At 44.2% G+C, this 15,881-nt stretch overlaps 1 protein-coding gene across 1 annotated transcript in view; it reads right to left on the bottom strand.

The window, feature by feature from the left end:
- ZZEF1 (zinc finger ZZ-type and EF-hand domain containing 1) overlaps positions 1-15,881 on the bottom strand; it is a gene marked incomplete at its 5' end in the record, with an annotated part of 114,624 nt that overhangs the window by 69,912 nt on the left and 28,831 nt on the right. Inside the window, 10 exons of the mRNA XM_045293333.1 lie at positions 150-250; positions 1,507-1,725; positions 1,997-2,108; positions 7,620-7,768; positions 8,151-8,242; positions 9,641-9,739; positions 10,413-10,591; positions 11,479-11,595; positions 13,497-13,707; positions 15,371-15,570. Of these exons, the coding sequence (XP_045149268.1) occupies positions 150-250; positions 1,507-1,725; positions 1,997-2,108; positions 7,620-7,768; positions 8,151-8,242; positions 9,641-9,739; positions 10,413-10,591; positions 11,479-11,595; positions 13,497-13,707; positions 15,371-15,570 (1,479 nt within the window). The remainder of the gene's footprint in view (positions 1-149; positions 251-1,506; positions 1,726-1,996; positions 2,109-7,619; positions 7,769-8,150; positions 8,243-9,640; positions 9,740-10,412; positions 10,592-11,478; positions 11,596-13,496; positions 13,708-15,370; positions 15,571-15,881) is intronic.

Here is a 15,881-nt window from a genome sequence, read left to right as displayed (position 1 = left end):
CAATAATCACCAATTTTTTCATATTAAAACATAAACTAGCAGGAAGCCAAAATCAAAACAAAAACACCCTCTCCATTTAGGATAGCAAAAGCCAAGACATTTTGAGTTTTGTTTAAATTATTATGACCTTATAATAACTCTCCACTTACTTTTGCTTTAATTTATTATAGAAATTCCAGAAGATCTGCAAATCAAGGGCTGCAAAATCTAGGAGAGATTTGTACTTTAAGCCACCTTCCTTTTGCTGCACCTAGGAAATTATGAAGATCAGAGAAGACAAAACAAAAACATTTAGAGAAAAGCTGAAACGTCTCATTCCACATGAATGAAATTCCCATATACCTGATGTGTACCCTTCACTAGCAAATTTGTGAACTAATTTTGGTGTGGAACTTTCTAAAATATATGTGTGCCTGTGTACATATGTGTGTGTGCACGTGTACACATGCATATACATCAACTCAATTTGAGTGGATTTGGACTCACAGGGTCACTACAGGACAAGGCAGAAGTGACCCTGTGCGTTTCTGAGACTGTCACTCCTTACTGGATTAGAAAGTCTCACTCCTTTCAGAGAGACTGGTGGGTTTACACTGCTGACCTGGAGGTGAGCAGCCCAATGTATAACCCAATGCACCCATGGGGCCCATGCGCCTTTAACCATACGTTTGTTGACTTCTGTTCAAACACAGAATCTTCAACAAAAGTCAATCTTTCATTTTAATTCTTAGTATTTTGGGTGACCATTTACAGAGCATATTTGTTTGATTGACTCTTAAAGTCAATCGTCTTGATGGTAATTACAGTTCAGGACTCTACTTCAGAGGTTAGGTCTGTGCCTTGCATGCAGGCGGATAAGCATCAAGTCTGCTCTAAGTGCACCTGCTGCACTTCAGCATCTCCCTCTAACTTGCTGCTTTCTGCAGTGACAGGAGTGATTGAATAACAAAGGCCCACCAAACCATAGCTAAACAGAGCACCAGCCTGAATGTGCTCTGAAGCCAAATCAGGTCAAGAGTGGGCACTATTGTAGATCAGATGTGGCGAGCTCCAATTCTTCAGGTAAATCATGTTCTTCTCTGACACTATTCACTAGGAAATGTACTAAATCAAAGGAAACTTTGGGTACTTTCAACAACAAAAACCCAAAACAAAGAATTTACTGCAAAATCAGTAATAATTTCCCCAGGATTTATAGAAGGCACAAACCCCAGAGGTTTGCTGACTATCTCCAGTCTACCAGCAGTAACCACAGTGGGGGATCTTTAAGATCTATTCCAGACTTCTTAACCAGGGTCATATGCCACCTACTCCCTCCCCAACTGCTGCCATCAGGTGGCAATGCTGTACTACCAGGGCCCTTTTGATGTCACCAAGTAACACGAGGTCTGCTGTGTGCCCATTCATACTGCATGAATGGGCCTTGCGCACTGGTTGTGGTTCACTTCCCTTCAGTGTCACTGACTTTCCTAAATGAGTAAGGTCTGCTGGCTGAAGAAACCCTACCAGGTCATGGGCGAGCTGCTGGATGAACTGAAGGGTCCTGAGGAGGAGCGTGGCCCCACAGATACTCTCCTCAGAGTCCTTCCTGCAGTGAGCACAGACGGCGGCGCTTGGCTCTGCATCTGTCCTGGCAGGCCGCAGGTACCCGCTGATGCTCAAGCCTTGCACTCCCAAGCGCTCTGCTGATTCCTGACGGGTACACAGGAACTTCACCATCAAATACTAGAGAGGATGAGAGAGGTTTAAAGAGAAGGGCTCAGAATCCTTGGTTACTGAGCAAAGGACCTGAAAGGTCTTCTGGGAAGGTCTTGAAACACACACCAAAAAAGCCCTCCCCCCAAAATAAATAGATATATTTTTTAAATGTTTTAAACCAAAAAAGTAAGAAAAAAAATTTTTTTAAGCCACCCACCACCTACAACAAACAGAAAATAAATAGTACAAATGCTGAAGGAAGTCAGGCTTTGAGAAGGACACCCTCGCTGAAGCTTACTTTAGCAACTCTGCACTGCTGCAGCTTGACGTCTGCTTCGTCCCACTCTTCTTCCAGCTCGAACCAGCCGACGGGGTCATCCTCTCCAAGGTCATCTGAGGAGCAACCAATCCTGGGAACACAAGGGTGATCACAAAACATTTCCCTATTTCTAAACTTCTCAAGGGTTAATGCATAAGGCGCTGCCTAAGTGGCATTCTGGAATCAAGAGATAATGGACGTTCTCAATTCTGACTCATGGAGATCCGATAGGGCAGGGGAGAGCTGCCGTGGTAGCTTTTCAAACTGTAATTCTTTAAGGGGGTGCGGTGGGGGGAGATCATGGAATTTCTTCATGAACTTTTGGAAGTCCTCTTGAATATTGCCTGTCAATTAACAATCAAAGACGGAATGTGATACATAGAGCCTTGTTGAATATATGAGGTTGTTGGTAATAAATTCCTCTTACTTCTCAGCTTCATCTATAAAATGGAAATTATATCAGACCCAAATACAACCTGGGAATTCAGGGGCAACTTGGGTTAACTAACAGAATGAGGCATCGTAGGAGAGCTGCTCAGGAATAAGAGATCATGGTGAGTGCGTGTGTGCCTCTGGAGGCTAAAGACTGCATGGCCAATTTGTCTCCATTTGTCTGCTTTGCCAGAGGCCAGAACTGGATAGTACTCGGCTATCACTACTGAACATTTTGGTCAAAGATTAAACACAAGAATTCTGATCAAAAGCAGATCTTATAGATTGAATTGTGCATCCGCCCCCACACCCCCGCCAAACATGTTATAAATCCCAACCTCTATGGCTATAGCTATAATTCCATTTGGAATGGGTTATTTTTGTTATGATAATGAAGTAGGGTCCATGTAGGGTGTGTTTTAAGTCAATCTCTACTGGGATATAAAACAGATTAAACAAGCAAGGTAGAAGTGGAGGTGGGGAAGCAAGATGCGAATATCACCACAGAGCAAAAATTCAAAGAGACAAGGAGCTTCCCCAGAGTGAGAAAGGCTTACCGTAGAGTCAAGCGCCCGGAGTCTGGGCTTCTAGCATTCTACGAGAAAAATGTTTGCTATCCACTGGAGGTATTTCTGCCGTAGCAGCAGTAGATATTACAGACGGGGGTAAATGAACAGAATTTCAAATTCTCATAGACTTTCTGGAACCATGGGGCAGTGGACCAACCCCTGAACCAACGGCCCTGAGAAAATCTTCAAAGGCTAAAACAAAAATAGCCCCTAAAATCTTAAAACCAAACAACAGTTTGGCTAAACTCATAGAAATGCTGCCTGCTTTTCGCATTATGCTCTTTGACGAATGATCCTGGTGGCATGATAGTTACGCACCACAAGCCTCCCAGTCCCAACCACCAGGTGGCAAAGCTGAGTGTCTCAGAACCTCACAGGAGTTCTGCACTAACCCGATGGCAGTGAGTTTGGAGTTGATGTGGATCAAAGTGACAACAGCAACTCAAAAGATGAGCTGGGAACTTCAGGGGAAGTGAGTTTGTTACTGAGACAGGAACAACTCAGAAACTAGAAGGTGGGAATGGCTGAACAATCAGTCACTGAATTGTACCTGTAACAATGGTTGAAGTGGTATATACTCTGCTGTGCACTCAACAATTACGACAGAAAGCCCCATTGCTACGGGCTTGTCTCGTGCAGGCTTGGTTCCCATACAGCCTCTGCTCAGTTGAAAAGACAAAACAACAATTAAGCAGGAAGTATTTAGTATTTAGCCTGAGCATATCTCGTAGGTAAGACGTGAATGGTGAAGGGGATAAATACGAAATAATTATTGAAACCAGAAAAATAGCACAGAAATCATAATTCTCTTCTTTCCTTTTGAATTTTTTACCCCTCTGAAAATCTGACAAAAGCAATAAACAAACAAAAGGCATTTATCTCAGCAAATAAAAAGCACACAGTGAGATGTACACAGATTTTGAAAATAATGTTTACTTAAAAAAAAACACCTTTATCTCATCGTGTTCCGTGTGCGGCACTGACACTTCATGAAGGGGTGTTAAGGGCACACGGAGCTCAGAAATGGAAGTGAGAATGGCTGCCGCCTGCACTCAATGTCACTGAACTGTCCCCTCAGAGACATCGAGATTGCGGTCTGTTTTTGCTGTGTGTATGTTCAACAATAAGATCAAATAATTTCTAAAGGCGTGTGTATGTAATCTCTCTCTCGCTGCCATCAAGTCAATGCTGACTCATACTGACAACCTAAGGGTTTCTGGGACTAACTTTATGGGAGTAGAAAGCCCAGTCGTTCTTCCAAGGAGCTGTTGGTATGTGATAGAAGGAAAATTTATTCTAATTGGTTTAGAGAGTCAACATTATGACCAGAGAGTCTTATTGCAAAGGGTAGATTTCAACAGAACATGGTTCACCAGATGACTGGATTGTGTGCTATGCCGTGATTTCTCCATTGTTGTCTTTATAGAGAGACGAACAAACCTCAGTCAGGGATGCTGCCAAAGGAATTCCAGCACGGAGATTTTCCTAGATCCAAAACATGCCTAGTAACGGAACCCTGGTAGTGTGGTGGGTAAGCATTTGGCTGGAATCCAAAGCGTGCCCAGTGGGTCAGCAGCATCTGTCACCTAGGAGCTTGCTGGAATGGAAGACCCTCAGGCCCCATCCCCAATGAATGAATTGGAATCTGCATTTAAACAAGATCCCCAGAAGATATGCACACACATCAAAGTTCCAGTAGCACTGTGCTGGACAGAAGGGCTCTGTTCACCTGAGCACCCCCCCTTTGGGGAAATACAGCAGCCTGTATGGCAAATGCAGGGCTCAGCGCATTGGGTTCTAACTCATGAGTAATAATAAGGGAGGCAACATTGCCCACGGGGTCCTCCAAGGACCACTGCAGCTAAATCTAACAGACACGGTTGTATACGTTATTGGTTTCTAGTCCCACTTGCCACTTTATCCACTTCCTGCTCAGTCCTTGGCTTCATGCTGATAAAGCCGTGACATTGCCGTTACTTCTCGGGCGTTTTTTTTCAAGCCTCTTTTTCTCTGTTGAGCCTTAAATGTCAGTGCCTCTCAACAAGTTAATCTAAGTTTTTTCCCTAGTTCAACACTCTTCCAGAATGATCTCTTCTAGATTTAGGACCTTGTTCTCATGGGACAACTAAGTCAATGGGCAACTAAGTTCACAACATTCAAGGTCTGCATCCTCGTGAAATGAAAAGGCTCTTAAAGGATTTCAAAGATGGGCTGAAATGCACCGCTTGGTCTCCACTCATCAGGAGAGAAGAGGGAGAAGGAAAGCAAAGCCTCAGAGAAGAAACTAGGCTACAGGACTGACAGCCTCTCATCATCCCTGAGACCAGAAGAAGTGGATGGTGCCAGACTACCCCTACTGACTGTGCTGAGCAGGGGCACAATCGATGGAGAGGAAAAGAACAAAATGAAGAATTCAAATTCTTTAAAAAAGTCAGACTTACTGGACCCATTTGAGACCTGAGGGCTTCCTAAGACTGTGGCTCTGAGGTACTCTTTAAACTTTGAACCAAAACTATCCCAAGGTCACCTTTTAACAAAATACAGTGGCACACAAAATAAAGGATATTATCTCTAAGCACAGTGGCTCTACTGAAACACCATTTACACCAGATCAAAAGGTCTGAAGGGACTTTAAAGCAAAGAAGAGACGGTAGGAGATGGAGAAATTGGAATACTAGACATAGAACCAGAATGCAACTAAAGAGAATGCTGACGTGTGAAAAATGTACTTAGTGTCACTGAGCAATTTGTACCGAATTTACTATGTAAATATCCACTAAAAAAATAAAATATCCTTAAACAAAGAGAAAAGAATAATTTCTTCCATTCCCACATTAAAAACTAAAAGGAATGCGCTGCTTAGTGTCCATTCAAGTAACATTCAACCATGGTCCTTTAAGGTTTTTTCTTTCCTTGCTTCCTTCCTTTCTTTAAGGGAAAGCAGATCTCCTTTTGTTTACTATTCCCCCTATGGTTTTAAGACCCCTAAGCTAGACTCCTATAGCACTGGCTTACAGGTGGCCCAGTGGGATACAGCCAGGTGAAGCAAAAGACATGACTCTGAGTGTAGGTTCTCCACACTTAGTATAGCAGGCAGGTAGATGGCAGGAGCAGCAGGGCCCAGGTTATACCTACTGCTCAAGTGAGCAGAACAGTGGGTCAGGCTGGGCATGCTCCACTCCTGCCTCACTCGCTTCCTCTCACTCTGCTCCCAGTGTTACCTGCTCAGTCACTGCTGCCACCGCCCATTCTTCCAAGCTCCACTAGCAGCTTCAGCAACAAAGACAATCACAAGCAGTCTCTTACAGTTCTTAATATGGTGTTCACACAACAAACAAATCCCATGGGCATTTCATTTCACAGAACATCTCTCAAATTACCTCCAGCATAGAACCTCAGATTCAACAGGCCCAAACTTCATCCTCTTCCCCTCCAGTTGAGTTTGGCCTGGGGGATTTTCTATCTCAAAGGAAGATATTACCAATTTCCCCATCAGCTCCAGCTAAAAATCTGGGTCTCACTGACATCTAAACTTTCTCCTCTATGTTCAGTCTGTCTCCAGAACCTACTGAGTTTACCTTCTAGTGATCTGTCAGGTTCGTCCATAGTTCTTTATTGCTGCAGTTGCTGCCCTAGTTGGGGTCACCCATGCCTCTGGCTTGTCTAGGTGACAGTGATGCCTGCTCTCATTTGCCCTGCCTCCAATCCATACTACATACAGCCAGGTTCAGAGCAAAGCTTCCAAAGCACAAATTCATCTTCTGTTCTTCTTGAAACCTCCTAATAGCTCCCCCACCCTCATTGACACCCCCCCCCCCACCATACACACACATGGTTTTAAGGATAAAGTCTAAGGCCCAAAACAGAGACAAACAACCTTCAAGGGGCTGGCCCTTTCCTCGTTCTCCAGTCGCATCCCTCCGCGCCTCCCAGCAGTCCTTGTGGGACTGCTGTTCCTTAGCTGCACCACACTTCCCCTCTGGTCCTCCTACGTGCCCCTCTCTTGGCTGGGGACATTCTCCTTTCATCATTTCAAGTGGCTCATTCTACCTCGTCCTTCAGTTCTCAGCTGCAACAACCCTGAGTAGGCTGGGTGCTCTGCCATGTGTGCCCACAAGTGCCTTCCTCACCCTGCTGACTCATCAAATCTTGTTGATTTTCTGAGCTAACAGTTAAGTTCTATGGAGCAGGGTGCGTCAATTTGCTTATTATCATATCTTCATTCCTAGCTTAAGGCATGGCACATAGTAGGAGTTTAGTAAACATTTTTTATAAAAGGATGGGGGGTGGGAGGGTCGCGTTTTAAGTATGAGTAAGCTTCCTAGTGGATGACCAAGACTGAAGACCTCAGGGTGCCACAATTCATACCGCTCTGATTTCCAGTCACTGTGAAGGTGCATGCCTCTGAAGAGGAGACTGGGAACGACTCTCTGAACAAGTCAACGGACACCTCTTTACAAGCGGGCTAGAAAGCAAGGACTGCTTATGGCCCCAAGGGGGTGGCTCGTAACACTCTTCCTCTAAGATGGGAGGATATATTTTATCAATACCCAAGTACAAAGAGTGTCATTAACCACAAGGGGTTGCCTTCAATTCCATACCTGCTTTTTACAAATTGCCTGAACTCCTTAAGCTTCCATCTGTCATATTCTTCAAACCTTTTGAAGTGTTCTTCTGCGTGAAATTTATCAGAGGCTGAGTTGTAGGCAAACACCAGCCCACACTGTGCTCCGATGCCCCCACGTCGGACCTGGAAATATCAAAAGAGCAAAAACTCTGTGGCTGCTTTGTTTTGAAATTCAAACTGCTCCCAGCAAACTCAAAACCAAGGAAGTGATACTTCAAACACATCCAGTCCTAGAAAAGAAAACTGCTCCCCACCACCATAAATGAGGCCACTGAAATGCTTCCTGGAGTGTTCTCAAACCCTTATTTTCACCCTCCCCAGGCTTCAATAATCCAATCCACCCAGCCTGGGTCGCTGCCCTCTGCTACATGCCTGACACGGGATAAACAATCATTAAACGTTCAATGAGAAACCATTGACATGGACCTCCGAAACACAATCCTATTTGAGAGCGAACGTAGTAACCTTGAAGGAGGTTGCTTAAAGAAGACAGCATGAGAATTACCATAATTCTGATCTGTGTAACCTGGAAGGCAGACTCGGTTCCTGAAGAAAAAATAGTACTTGCTCTAGTTTTTCCAGTTTCGGTAAGAAAACCTGGAAGAAAACAAAACCCAACAGCTACAGTTAGGATGACTGACTCATTGCTTACAACTCTAAGAACTCAGATCAACACTAATCAACTCTATCCTTTGAGGCGGGTAACTAGTGCATCTGATGTCCTTGTAAACGTTGGACAGAGACTTCCTCTCTGGACAGTCAGACCCCCAGAGTCAGAACCGATGCGGGGGCCACAGTTTGACTGACCAGGCACAATCTGTTTATGACACTCTGCTTTGAGATAAAAAAAATAAAGAAGTCAACGGTTTTTAAAGACTGTGACTTTCATTCAAGGAGACAAAAGACTGGAAAGGATGTTGCTTGAAGAAGGTAGCATTTTCATGAAGTCACTCTTGAAGCCGTGGCTGGGATTTGTCTAGGATGATAAATGCATGCAGGCTGAGAGGCTTCGAAAAGAACTAGACAGTTTGCACAAGGGGTAAGTAGATGACCGGTGTCCTGTTGAGGGGGCGCTCTTGGGAGCATCTCTGTCTTTCATAGTCCCGTGCTATTTCACAAATCTATAAATTGTATAATGCAACCGATTCTTGTCAACAAAAATGAAAACTATTACCCATGGGACTGTACCCGATTATTCCTTATGGATACTGATCAAAGTCTGGTTCTCTTGGAACCAAACCCTACGCAGTGAGGACGGTCCCTTTCAATGCTTGATCACGCCAGTGCACTTCAAGTGCTTTCCCACATCAGCGACACTCAACGCAGGATGCGGGAAACTCAACCCCCTAGCGAGTGAGTTGGTTCTGATGAACAGGAACTGAGGAGAACCGCCCCGTTGGGTTCCAAGGGCAGACTGCCACATCCTTCTCCATTGGAATGGCTGCTGGGCTTGACCTGCTGGCAACTTGAGCAGTACACTCCAGGGGCTCTTTCGAAGCAGTAGATTAAGTAGAAATGGGACATCTTCAGGAGACTGACACAAAGCCCCAGCGGGGAGGAAAACGAGCTACAGCAAAATGCTGAAGGCACACCACTCATTATGAGTTATGCTTCCTTCCCGGACCCCTGAAGTGCCAGACCAGCGGGTCACCCCGGAACCACCAGCATAAACGACACTTTCAGGAGTAGAGTGCTCCAGACCCACTTGGTTCCTGAGTATTGGGGGAAAACACAACAAAGAGACCGTCTGGCCTTGAAAACAGGGCAGAGAGTGTTTTCTACTCTCAGAGCAAGAGGCTGCTTTTCAAAAAAAGAAGCTTCCCCAGTCCTTATCAGCGATAAGTGGTCACTAGCATCCAGAAAGACACAGCTTTGTAAGAAAGGGACCAGAAACGGACAGTCACTGCCGACTGAAGTCGATCCCACACAGCCGCCTACTGAGCACAACTGGGTCTTGCCTTCACTGAGAATGGACGGTGGACATTTACCACTCACCGTCCCGAGTCCACGGCTCCACGAGGAGGTTCTCAGGGCCCGACTTGTCTTCTTTTCCCTTGACATCACATGCCTGCAGAGTCAACTGGAGCGGTTTACCTGACCCACAAAGAGAGAGAGGCTAAAGCTGGTGCTACAAAACATGCGTACACACACACACCACCACAAGCAGGCACACCAGGGCAGGTCACATCCTCAGCACTGATGCCCTTAAGTAAAACTAACCTGCCACCAGCTTTGTACAGATTCTAAGGGCCCCCATGCTGAGGAGGATGAGGGGTCCCACGGAGACCAAAGTGCAGAGGTGTACTCCTGCTGGGCCCAGGAGGGAAGCGCAGGAGCCACACATACTGCTGACTAGTCATCATGGTGGTGCAGAGGAGCGAGTTCTAAGACAAAGGTGTTTTGCACCACTTCCTGGGGAGTTTCCTTGTTGCTGTCGATGACAGTACGCCACCTTCCCAACCCTCCTGGCGTACACAAGAAGATGTCCGTGTACTTCAACAAAGATGGCTGTGAGGAACACGGCCACCCATCTGAGGAGTATAGCCTGGTAGACAACAAGAGTCCTCTTTCGTGGCTGCTGTTATAAACAAATTGACCTCCCCCTTCTGCTACCGATTCCGGGTCCAAGTCTAACACTGATGATATGTCAATCTAGGAATCATGGTGAAACAAGAGCAGCCCAGCCCATAAATGGCGCGAAGAAACAAGATGCCAGAGGGTCACACACTGGAGAAGGTTAATGATGTGCCCACTCAAACTCACTCACCGTACTTCAGGAGCAGGCTCTGCCTCACGGACGCCATGGCGGAAAGGAGAGACGAGGCCTCGTACTGTGTCTCCAGGTGGTCGGAGATGGTACAGAGAGAGCTCACCACTTTGGCGACACTTCCTCTTGCTAGTGCAAAAGCCAGGAGAGTTAATTCCACCTCTGGAGTAGAGCAGCAACTTTAAAACAAGAGCAGAAACCTTTTCACTTGTTGGAAATAAGACAAAATCCAGGTAGCACAAATCCAATGTAAGCGATCACCATAAATAAAATAACCTGCCATCAGCTTTCTACATGTTTATCAGAAATATTTCCCCATAGCCCTTAAGCTCATCTAACGGACTAAGGAACCAATGAATTAAATCTTTAATACCCTAATCTTAATTTAGAAATATTAAGTCATTCTAATAATACCAATTTTGACCAATTCAACTTTACAAGTGAGTTTTTAATGATTGAGCACTGTAATAAGCCTTCGGGGATGGGAGTTGAAGGTTTCTTCCTTTAAACACCAAAAATGAAGTTTAGATTTAGTCCACATTACATGTCTGTCTTTTTAAACATATTACGCTCAAACTGTTGAAAGGCCCTGAATGGATCAGGGGCTGCTTTGTCTTTAATACATTCATGTGTTTACGGCTTGCAGAGACGAAGACGAGTGTCCCTACCCCACGGGCCTCCCCATCTAACAAACTCCAAGGCCACACACCCCCCCCTCCCCAGCAGTGCAGAGAAGCAGCCTGGCTAGGCCTGTGTGTGAAGCTAAGCGAACTGTGAGTCAGGACTATGGCCAAAGACAGTAGTGCACTAAAAAGGGTGTACATTGGAGACATCGGTTCTGGCTGATCAGCAAGACTCTCCCACCTCCACTTCTCTGCAGTTCTTGAGGTCCAGTGAGATCGCTAGATAACAGATCTTAGATTGGGGGGATTAATATTTTACTTTCTCTTCAGCCGATAAAAAGAAACCATTTTTAGTTGTGATTGTTTTTAATGTTCTTAAGATTTAACATGCATATATACCTCCATCCCTCCAAAAGAGTTCATGTCATCGACCTTGATGTTACCTAGTTATCCTTATGAGAAAACTGTCCACTTCTTCCAGAACGTTGGGAGACAGGAAAGTTGAGAAATCCGTTGATCCTGCTGAGAGGGACAGTGGAGGCATGTGCTGTAATGCCTTCCTAGAGGGCAAAACATACGGTCAGAATGAACCAGGTCTACTCCTAGACCAAGAAGACGTCGTTCTGAGCTAGTTCTCTCAATAAAGATAGCATGCCTACAGAGCCCCTGCCTTAGTTTGCAGTCACATGAAGTGTACAATAAAAACTAGTGCACTGCCCACACCACAGTGCTAAGTACTTTAAGAGGGGTCTTGTGCTTTGTGTTTTTCTTTTAAGATTTTCATTTTCTTTTATAAAAAAATTAGTATTAGCAACAGCCTGAGGAAAAGACAGATATTCTCTACAGAGAAACCATGTTGTGGGCTCAGGAGGATACTTCTGGAGATGCAGGGGCAATGGGAAAGGGTATATTGGGGGGGCTGGTCAGAGTACTTCATATTTCAAATAAGTAAATGTAGTAAGGCTGCTTGAAGCCAGGGTTCTCACTATTGGAAAAGAGAGTGACAAATATGGAAAGGAAGAAAGCCAGTAGAATTGAAGGCAGCAGTATAAACTTGTAGGTTTCAGTATTGCAGACAAAGAAAAATAAGGTAAGCACAATATAAATGTGCACATGCACACCAGGTGTGTGTGTGTGTTTCTGTACACATTCACATAGTCTCTAGTTGTGACTGCTGAGAGGGTCTGGGAGAAGCAACACCCTACAGCACTGAGTGTGCTTCTACTGGAAGGGACCAGAGCTCCTTAGAGAAATACTAAGTGGAATGCTCAGGAGGAACCTAGACTAGCTTGTTAGCAGAAATAAGGGAGTGGCCTAAAATGGTTGAGCACATGTCAAAGGGACAGGTGGACTAGCTAGAAGGGCCAACCCAGGACAACCTAAACCTCAACTTATGATGGATTCGAGCCCATTGAAAGAAATCGTAATCTCTAAATCCATACAGACGTAAGTACACAAAAGACTATTTATACAGTCTCAACATATCTCTTGATATTTCTTCATTGCAAAAAGAAGAATTGTTTTCCAGTAGAGAAGTCTGGCCAACACACCGCCTTAACCAGCAAGTGATCAAGCTCATAGAGGGTCACTAGTGACAGGGCCCTGATGGGACAGTGAAGAACTAGACCACTCTGACGACAGAGCCCTAGAGAGAGTGGAAGAAAAATACACAACAAAAGAAGACCAAGTTCACAAAAAAGACCAGACAGACCAGTCAGAGAGAGACTGGCGGAACCCTTACAATACCCTTCTGACCTGAAGCAGATGTCATTTCTAGAGATGGGCAAATAGACAGTCCTATAAAATACACAATAATACTCGAGAGGAATGTGTCCCTTGGATGAATTATCCCACACTGATGAATTAAAAAGGTCGGAAGGACATCTGCCCAGAGCAAAGACGGGAAGACAGGAACATGAAGATCCAAAACCACGGTCATCGGGTCTATTCCACCTCTCACAGCAGCGCGAGGGAGTGGGAGGAGCAGAACTGCCTGCTTCACCTGTCTTCCGCCAAGTGGCTGGTGTTTTCACACCGCCAACGTTTCAGTTAGCACCCCAATGCTTTACCCGCTGGGGCATGAGGTCCCTCCTCGAGAATTCAGAAAGAAAGAGGATATTTAGGCAAAGGCAATGGTGAAAATCAGGGCAGAAATGGGAAAAGGGCTGACACACTGTGGAGAATGCAACCCACATCATAGAATACTTTGATATATAAACCATAAAACGGGAATTTGATTTGGTCTGTAAAATTTCACACAACACAGCAAGAAATTTTAGAAACAAAATCTGTATGGTAAGAACATTAAAGAAAACAGCTAAAAAGATAAAAACAAGAAACAGCAGGGCACCCAGAGCTGAGCTTCTGACCAAGTCACAAAGCCAGGAAACTCCACAATGACATTCCCACAGGCATCCCAGAAGAACGGGTGGGTCCGGGCAGGGCTGGAAGAGTGACTTACTGGGTATTGTGCAGCACTGTCTTGACAAAGGCCGGGTTGGTCTCCATGGACGCCGTCACTAGAGATGTCAGCAGGGACCAGTACCATATTGCAGAAGCATCTGAGACTGAGACTCCAGACTTCTTGATTCTCTGAAAGCCAACAGCCCTCAGACCATGAATCCTAGTGTCACATCCATCGCTAAGACACCGTTTTATGTTGATCTGCACATCTGTCAAGCACAGACAATCAATTCAGCACCAGGTTAACCCTAGAGGAGTTCAGTACACAGTGGGCTCTAAATTAGAAGCAAAATAGCCATTTACATTTGGAAAAGAAAATTCTGAAGAAATACCTCGGCAACAGAAATAAAATAATGTGTGCGATAACGAAGGCTCGATAAACTTGCCACTAAAGCACTGTCCGATTTCAGAAGTACTAAGAATAACATGAAAAACCAACATTTCCAAGTCTTGAAAATTAACACAAAGAGCATTAAAAAAACAAACCTAAATTCATGGTAAATATTTATATATATTTATAAATACTACTAGAGTTTTCCCTAAGGTTCAGAAACTTGGATGAGTTATAAATAAACCAATAGCTGGTTCATGAGAATTATTTTTTAATAATTAAGTCCAAATAGATGCCATCGGCCTGATTTACTTTTAAAAGATGACACAAGCTCTTCTTTAGGGTGAGGAGGGGTAGAATGTGAAAACAGACACAGCTTAGAGGAAAGAACACAGCAGGCCAAGCTGAACGACTCCTTTGTCTCAAAGACTCTCCCTCCCGAGGCCTCAGTTCCTTTGAGCAAAGTAAGAACTCTTTGCTTGGCCCAGGAAAGCATTAGAAGAAATGAGGCAAAACACAAATAAAATAAGCCTGGAAAGAAATCACAAATTTGTAATTATTTCCAAAATCCCATGTGGGAAGTAAGATTATAATAGCAGAAAACTGGAAACAATCTAGATGCCTACCATAAGGAGCTTGTTCAAATTAAAGCCTGCTCTTGTAACACTGAAGGTGTATATGAATATATGATATGGCAACATGCTTTTTAAAAAAGATTATAAAGGAGCATATATAGAATAACACCATTTTTGTAAAAGACACCTATGCTCTATACATAAAAGATGTGTACAGATCCATGTGTGTACAGATCCATATGTATAAATACAGACAGACATATGTTATATGTGTATAAACACATTAGTGTATACGGTACAGAACTCTTTCTGGGAGGAAAAGTGTGTGCGTGTGTGTCTGTGTGTGTGTGTCTGTGTGTGTATCTAAATTATAAAACAGAAATCAAACCCATTGCTGTTTAATCGATTCCAACTTATGGCAAGTCGTGTGTTACAAAGTAGAACTGCTGCAGAGAGTTTTCTAGGCTGTACTGTTTATGGAAGCAGGTAAACAAGCCAGTTTCAAACCACCAATCTTTAAGTTCGTAGTTTCACACACACTTGTTTGCTCCACCCAGGGACTTTCACTACACACACAAATACCCCCCCAAAAGGTCTGAAAGTATCCACACCAAGGCCTTCAGAGGCTCCCTAGAGTCCAGGGGAGCAGGACTGTAAGTTTTGCTTAAATGCTTCCAATTTTTCCAATAAGGGAAAACGAATAAAATACAGTCTATGGTAAAAAAAATTAAAAAGCTGACTACTAGACCATCATTTTTAAAAACAATGACTAGATGATATAGTGATGATTTTTAATCGACATGGAGAGAAGCAATTATCAAAAGAAAAACTAACAGTGCCTCCCCCTTCAGAGATTCTCCTAGAATGAGGCCTGACATAAAGCAATTGCTAAAAAACACTCCTTTCCTTCCTCCGCCCACCCAACCCTTTCTTTAGAAAGGCATGCCACTATCTTTGCTGACTCACATTGCTGACTGATGTTGGCGTTTTCTAGCAGTGTCACATAGCCTGTAACGTTGCTGGGGATGTGCACGTCTCGGACTTCCTGAAGATCACTGGCCGTCCTCCCCACAGCTACTGTAACCTGCTGTGGCATGTAGCTCTGGTCAGTGGCAGCCACAGCAATGGACAGATGCCTAAGCACAACATCTGGCTTCATTTTGAAACTGGAAAAGATAAGAGAGTCAAAATTATAAATGTTTATGTAGGTTGTGAACTGGCAGGGTCACAAATTTCATCTCAAACTATATACTTACAGTTGATATACCCAAAGTCTGATGTTTCTTTCTTTTTTAATCATTTTATTGGGGCCTCATACAACGCTTAACACAATCCATACATACATCATGTCAGCACATTTGTACATTTGTTGCCATCACCATTCTCAAAACATTTGCTTTCTACTCGAGCTCTTGGTATCAGCTCATTTTTCCCCTCCCTCTCCACTCTCCCTTCCCTCATGAACCCTTGATAATTT

This window comes from Echinops telfairi, unplaced genomic scaffold, assembly GCF_000313985.2.
Source record: "Echinops telfairi isolate 266 unplaced genomic scaffold, ASM31398v2 ScPeMD7_2010;HRSCAF=2546, whole genome shotgun sequence".
In the NCBI taxonomy this organism is placed as follows: Eukaryota; Metazoa; Chordata; class Mammalia; order Afrosoricida; family Tenrecidae; genus Echinops; species Echinops telfairi.
The sequence above is the reverse complement of the archived record's forward strand: the minus strand, read 5'-3'. Positions and strand labels throughout refer to the sequence as shown.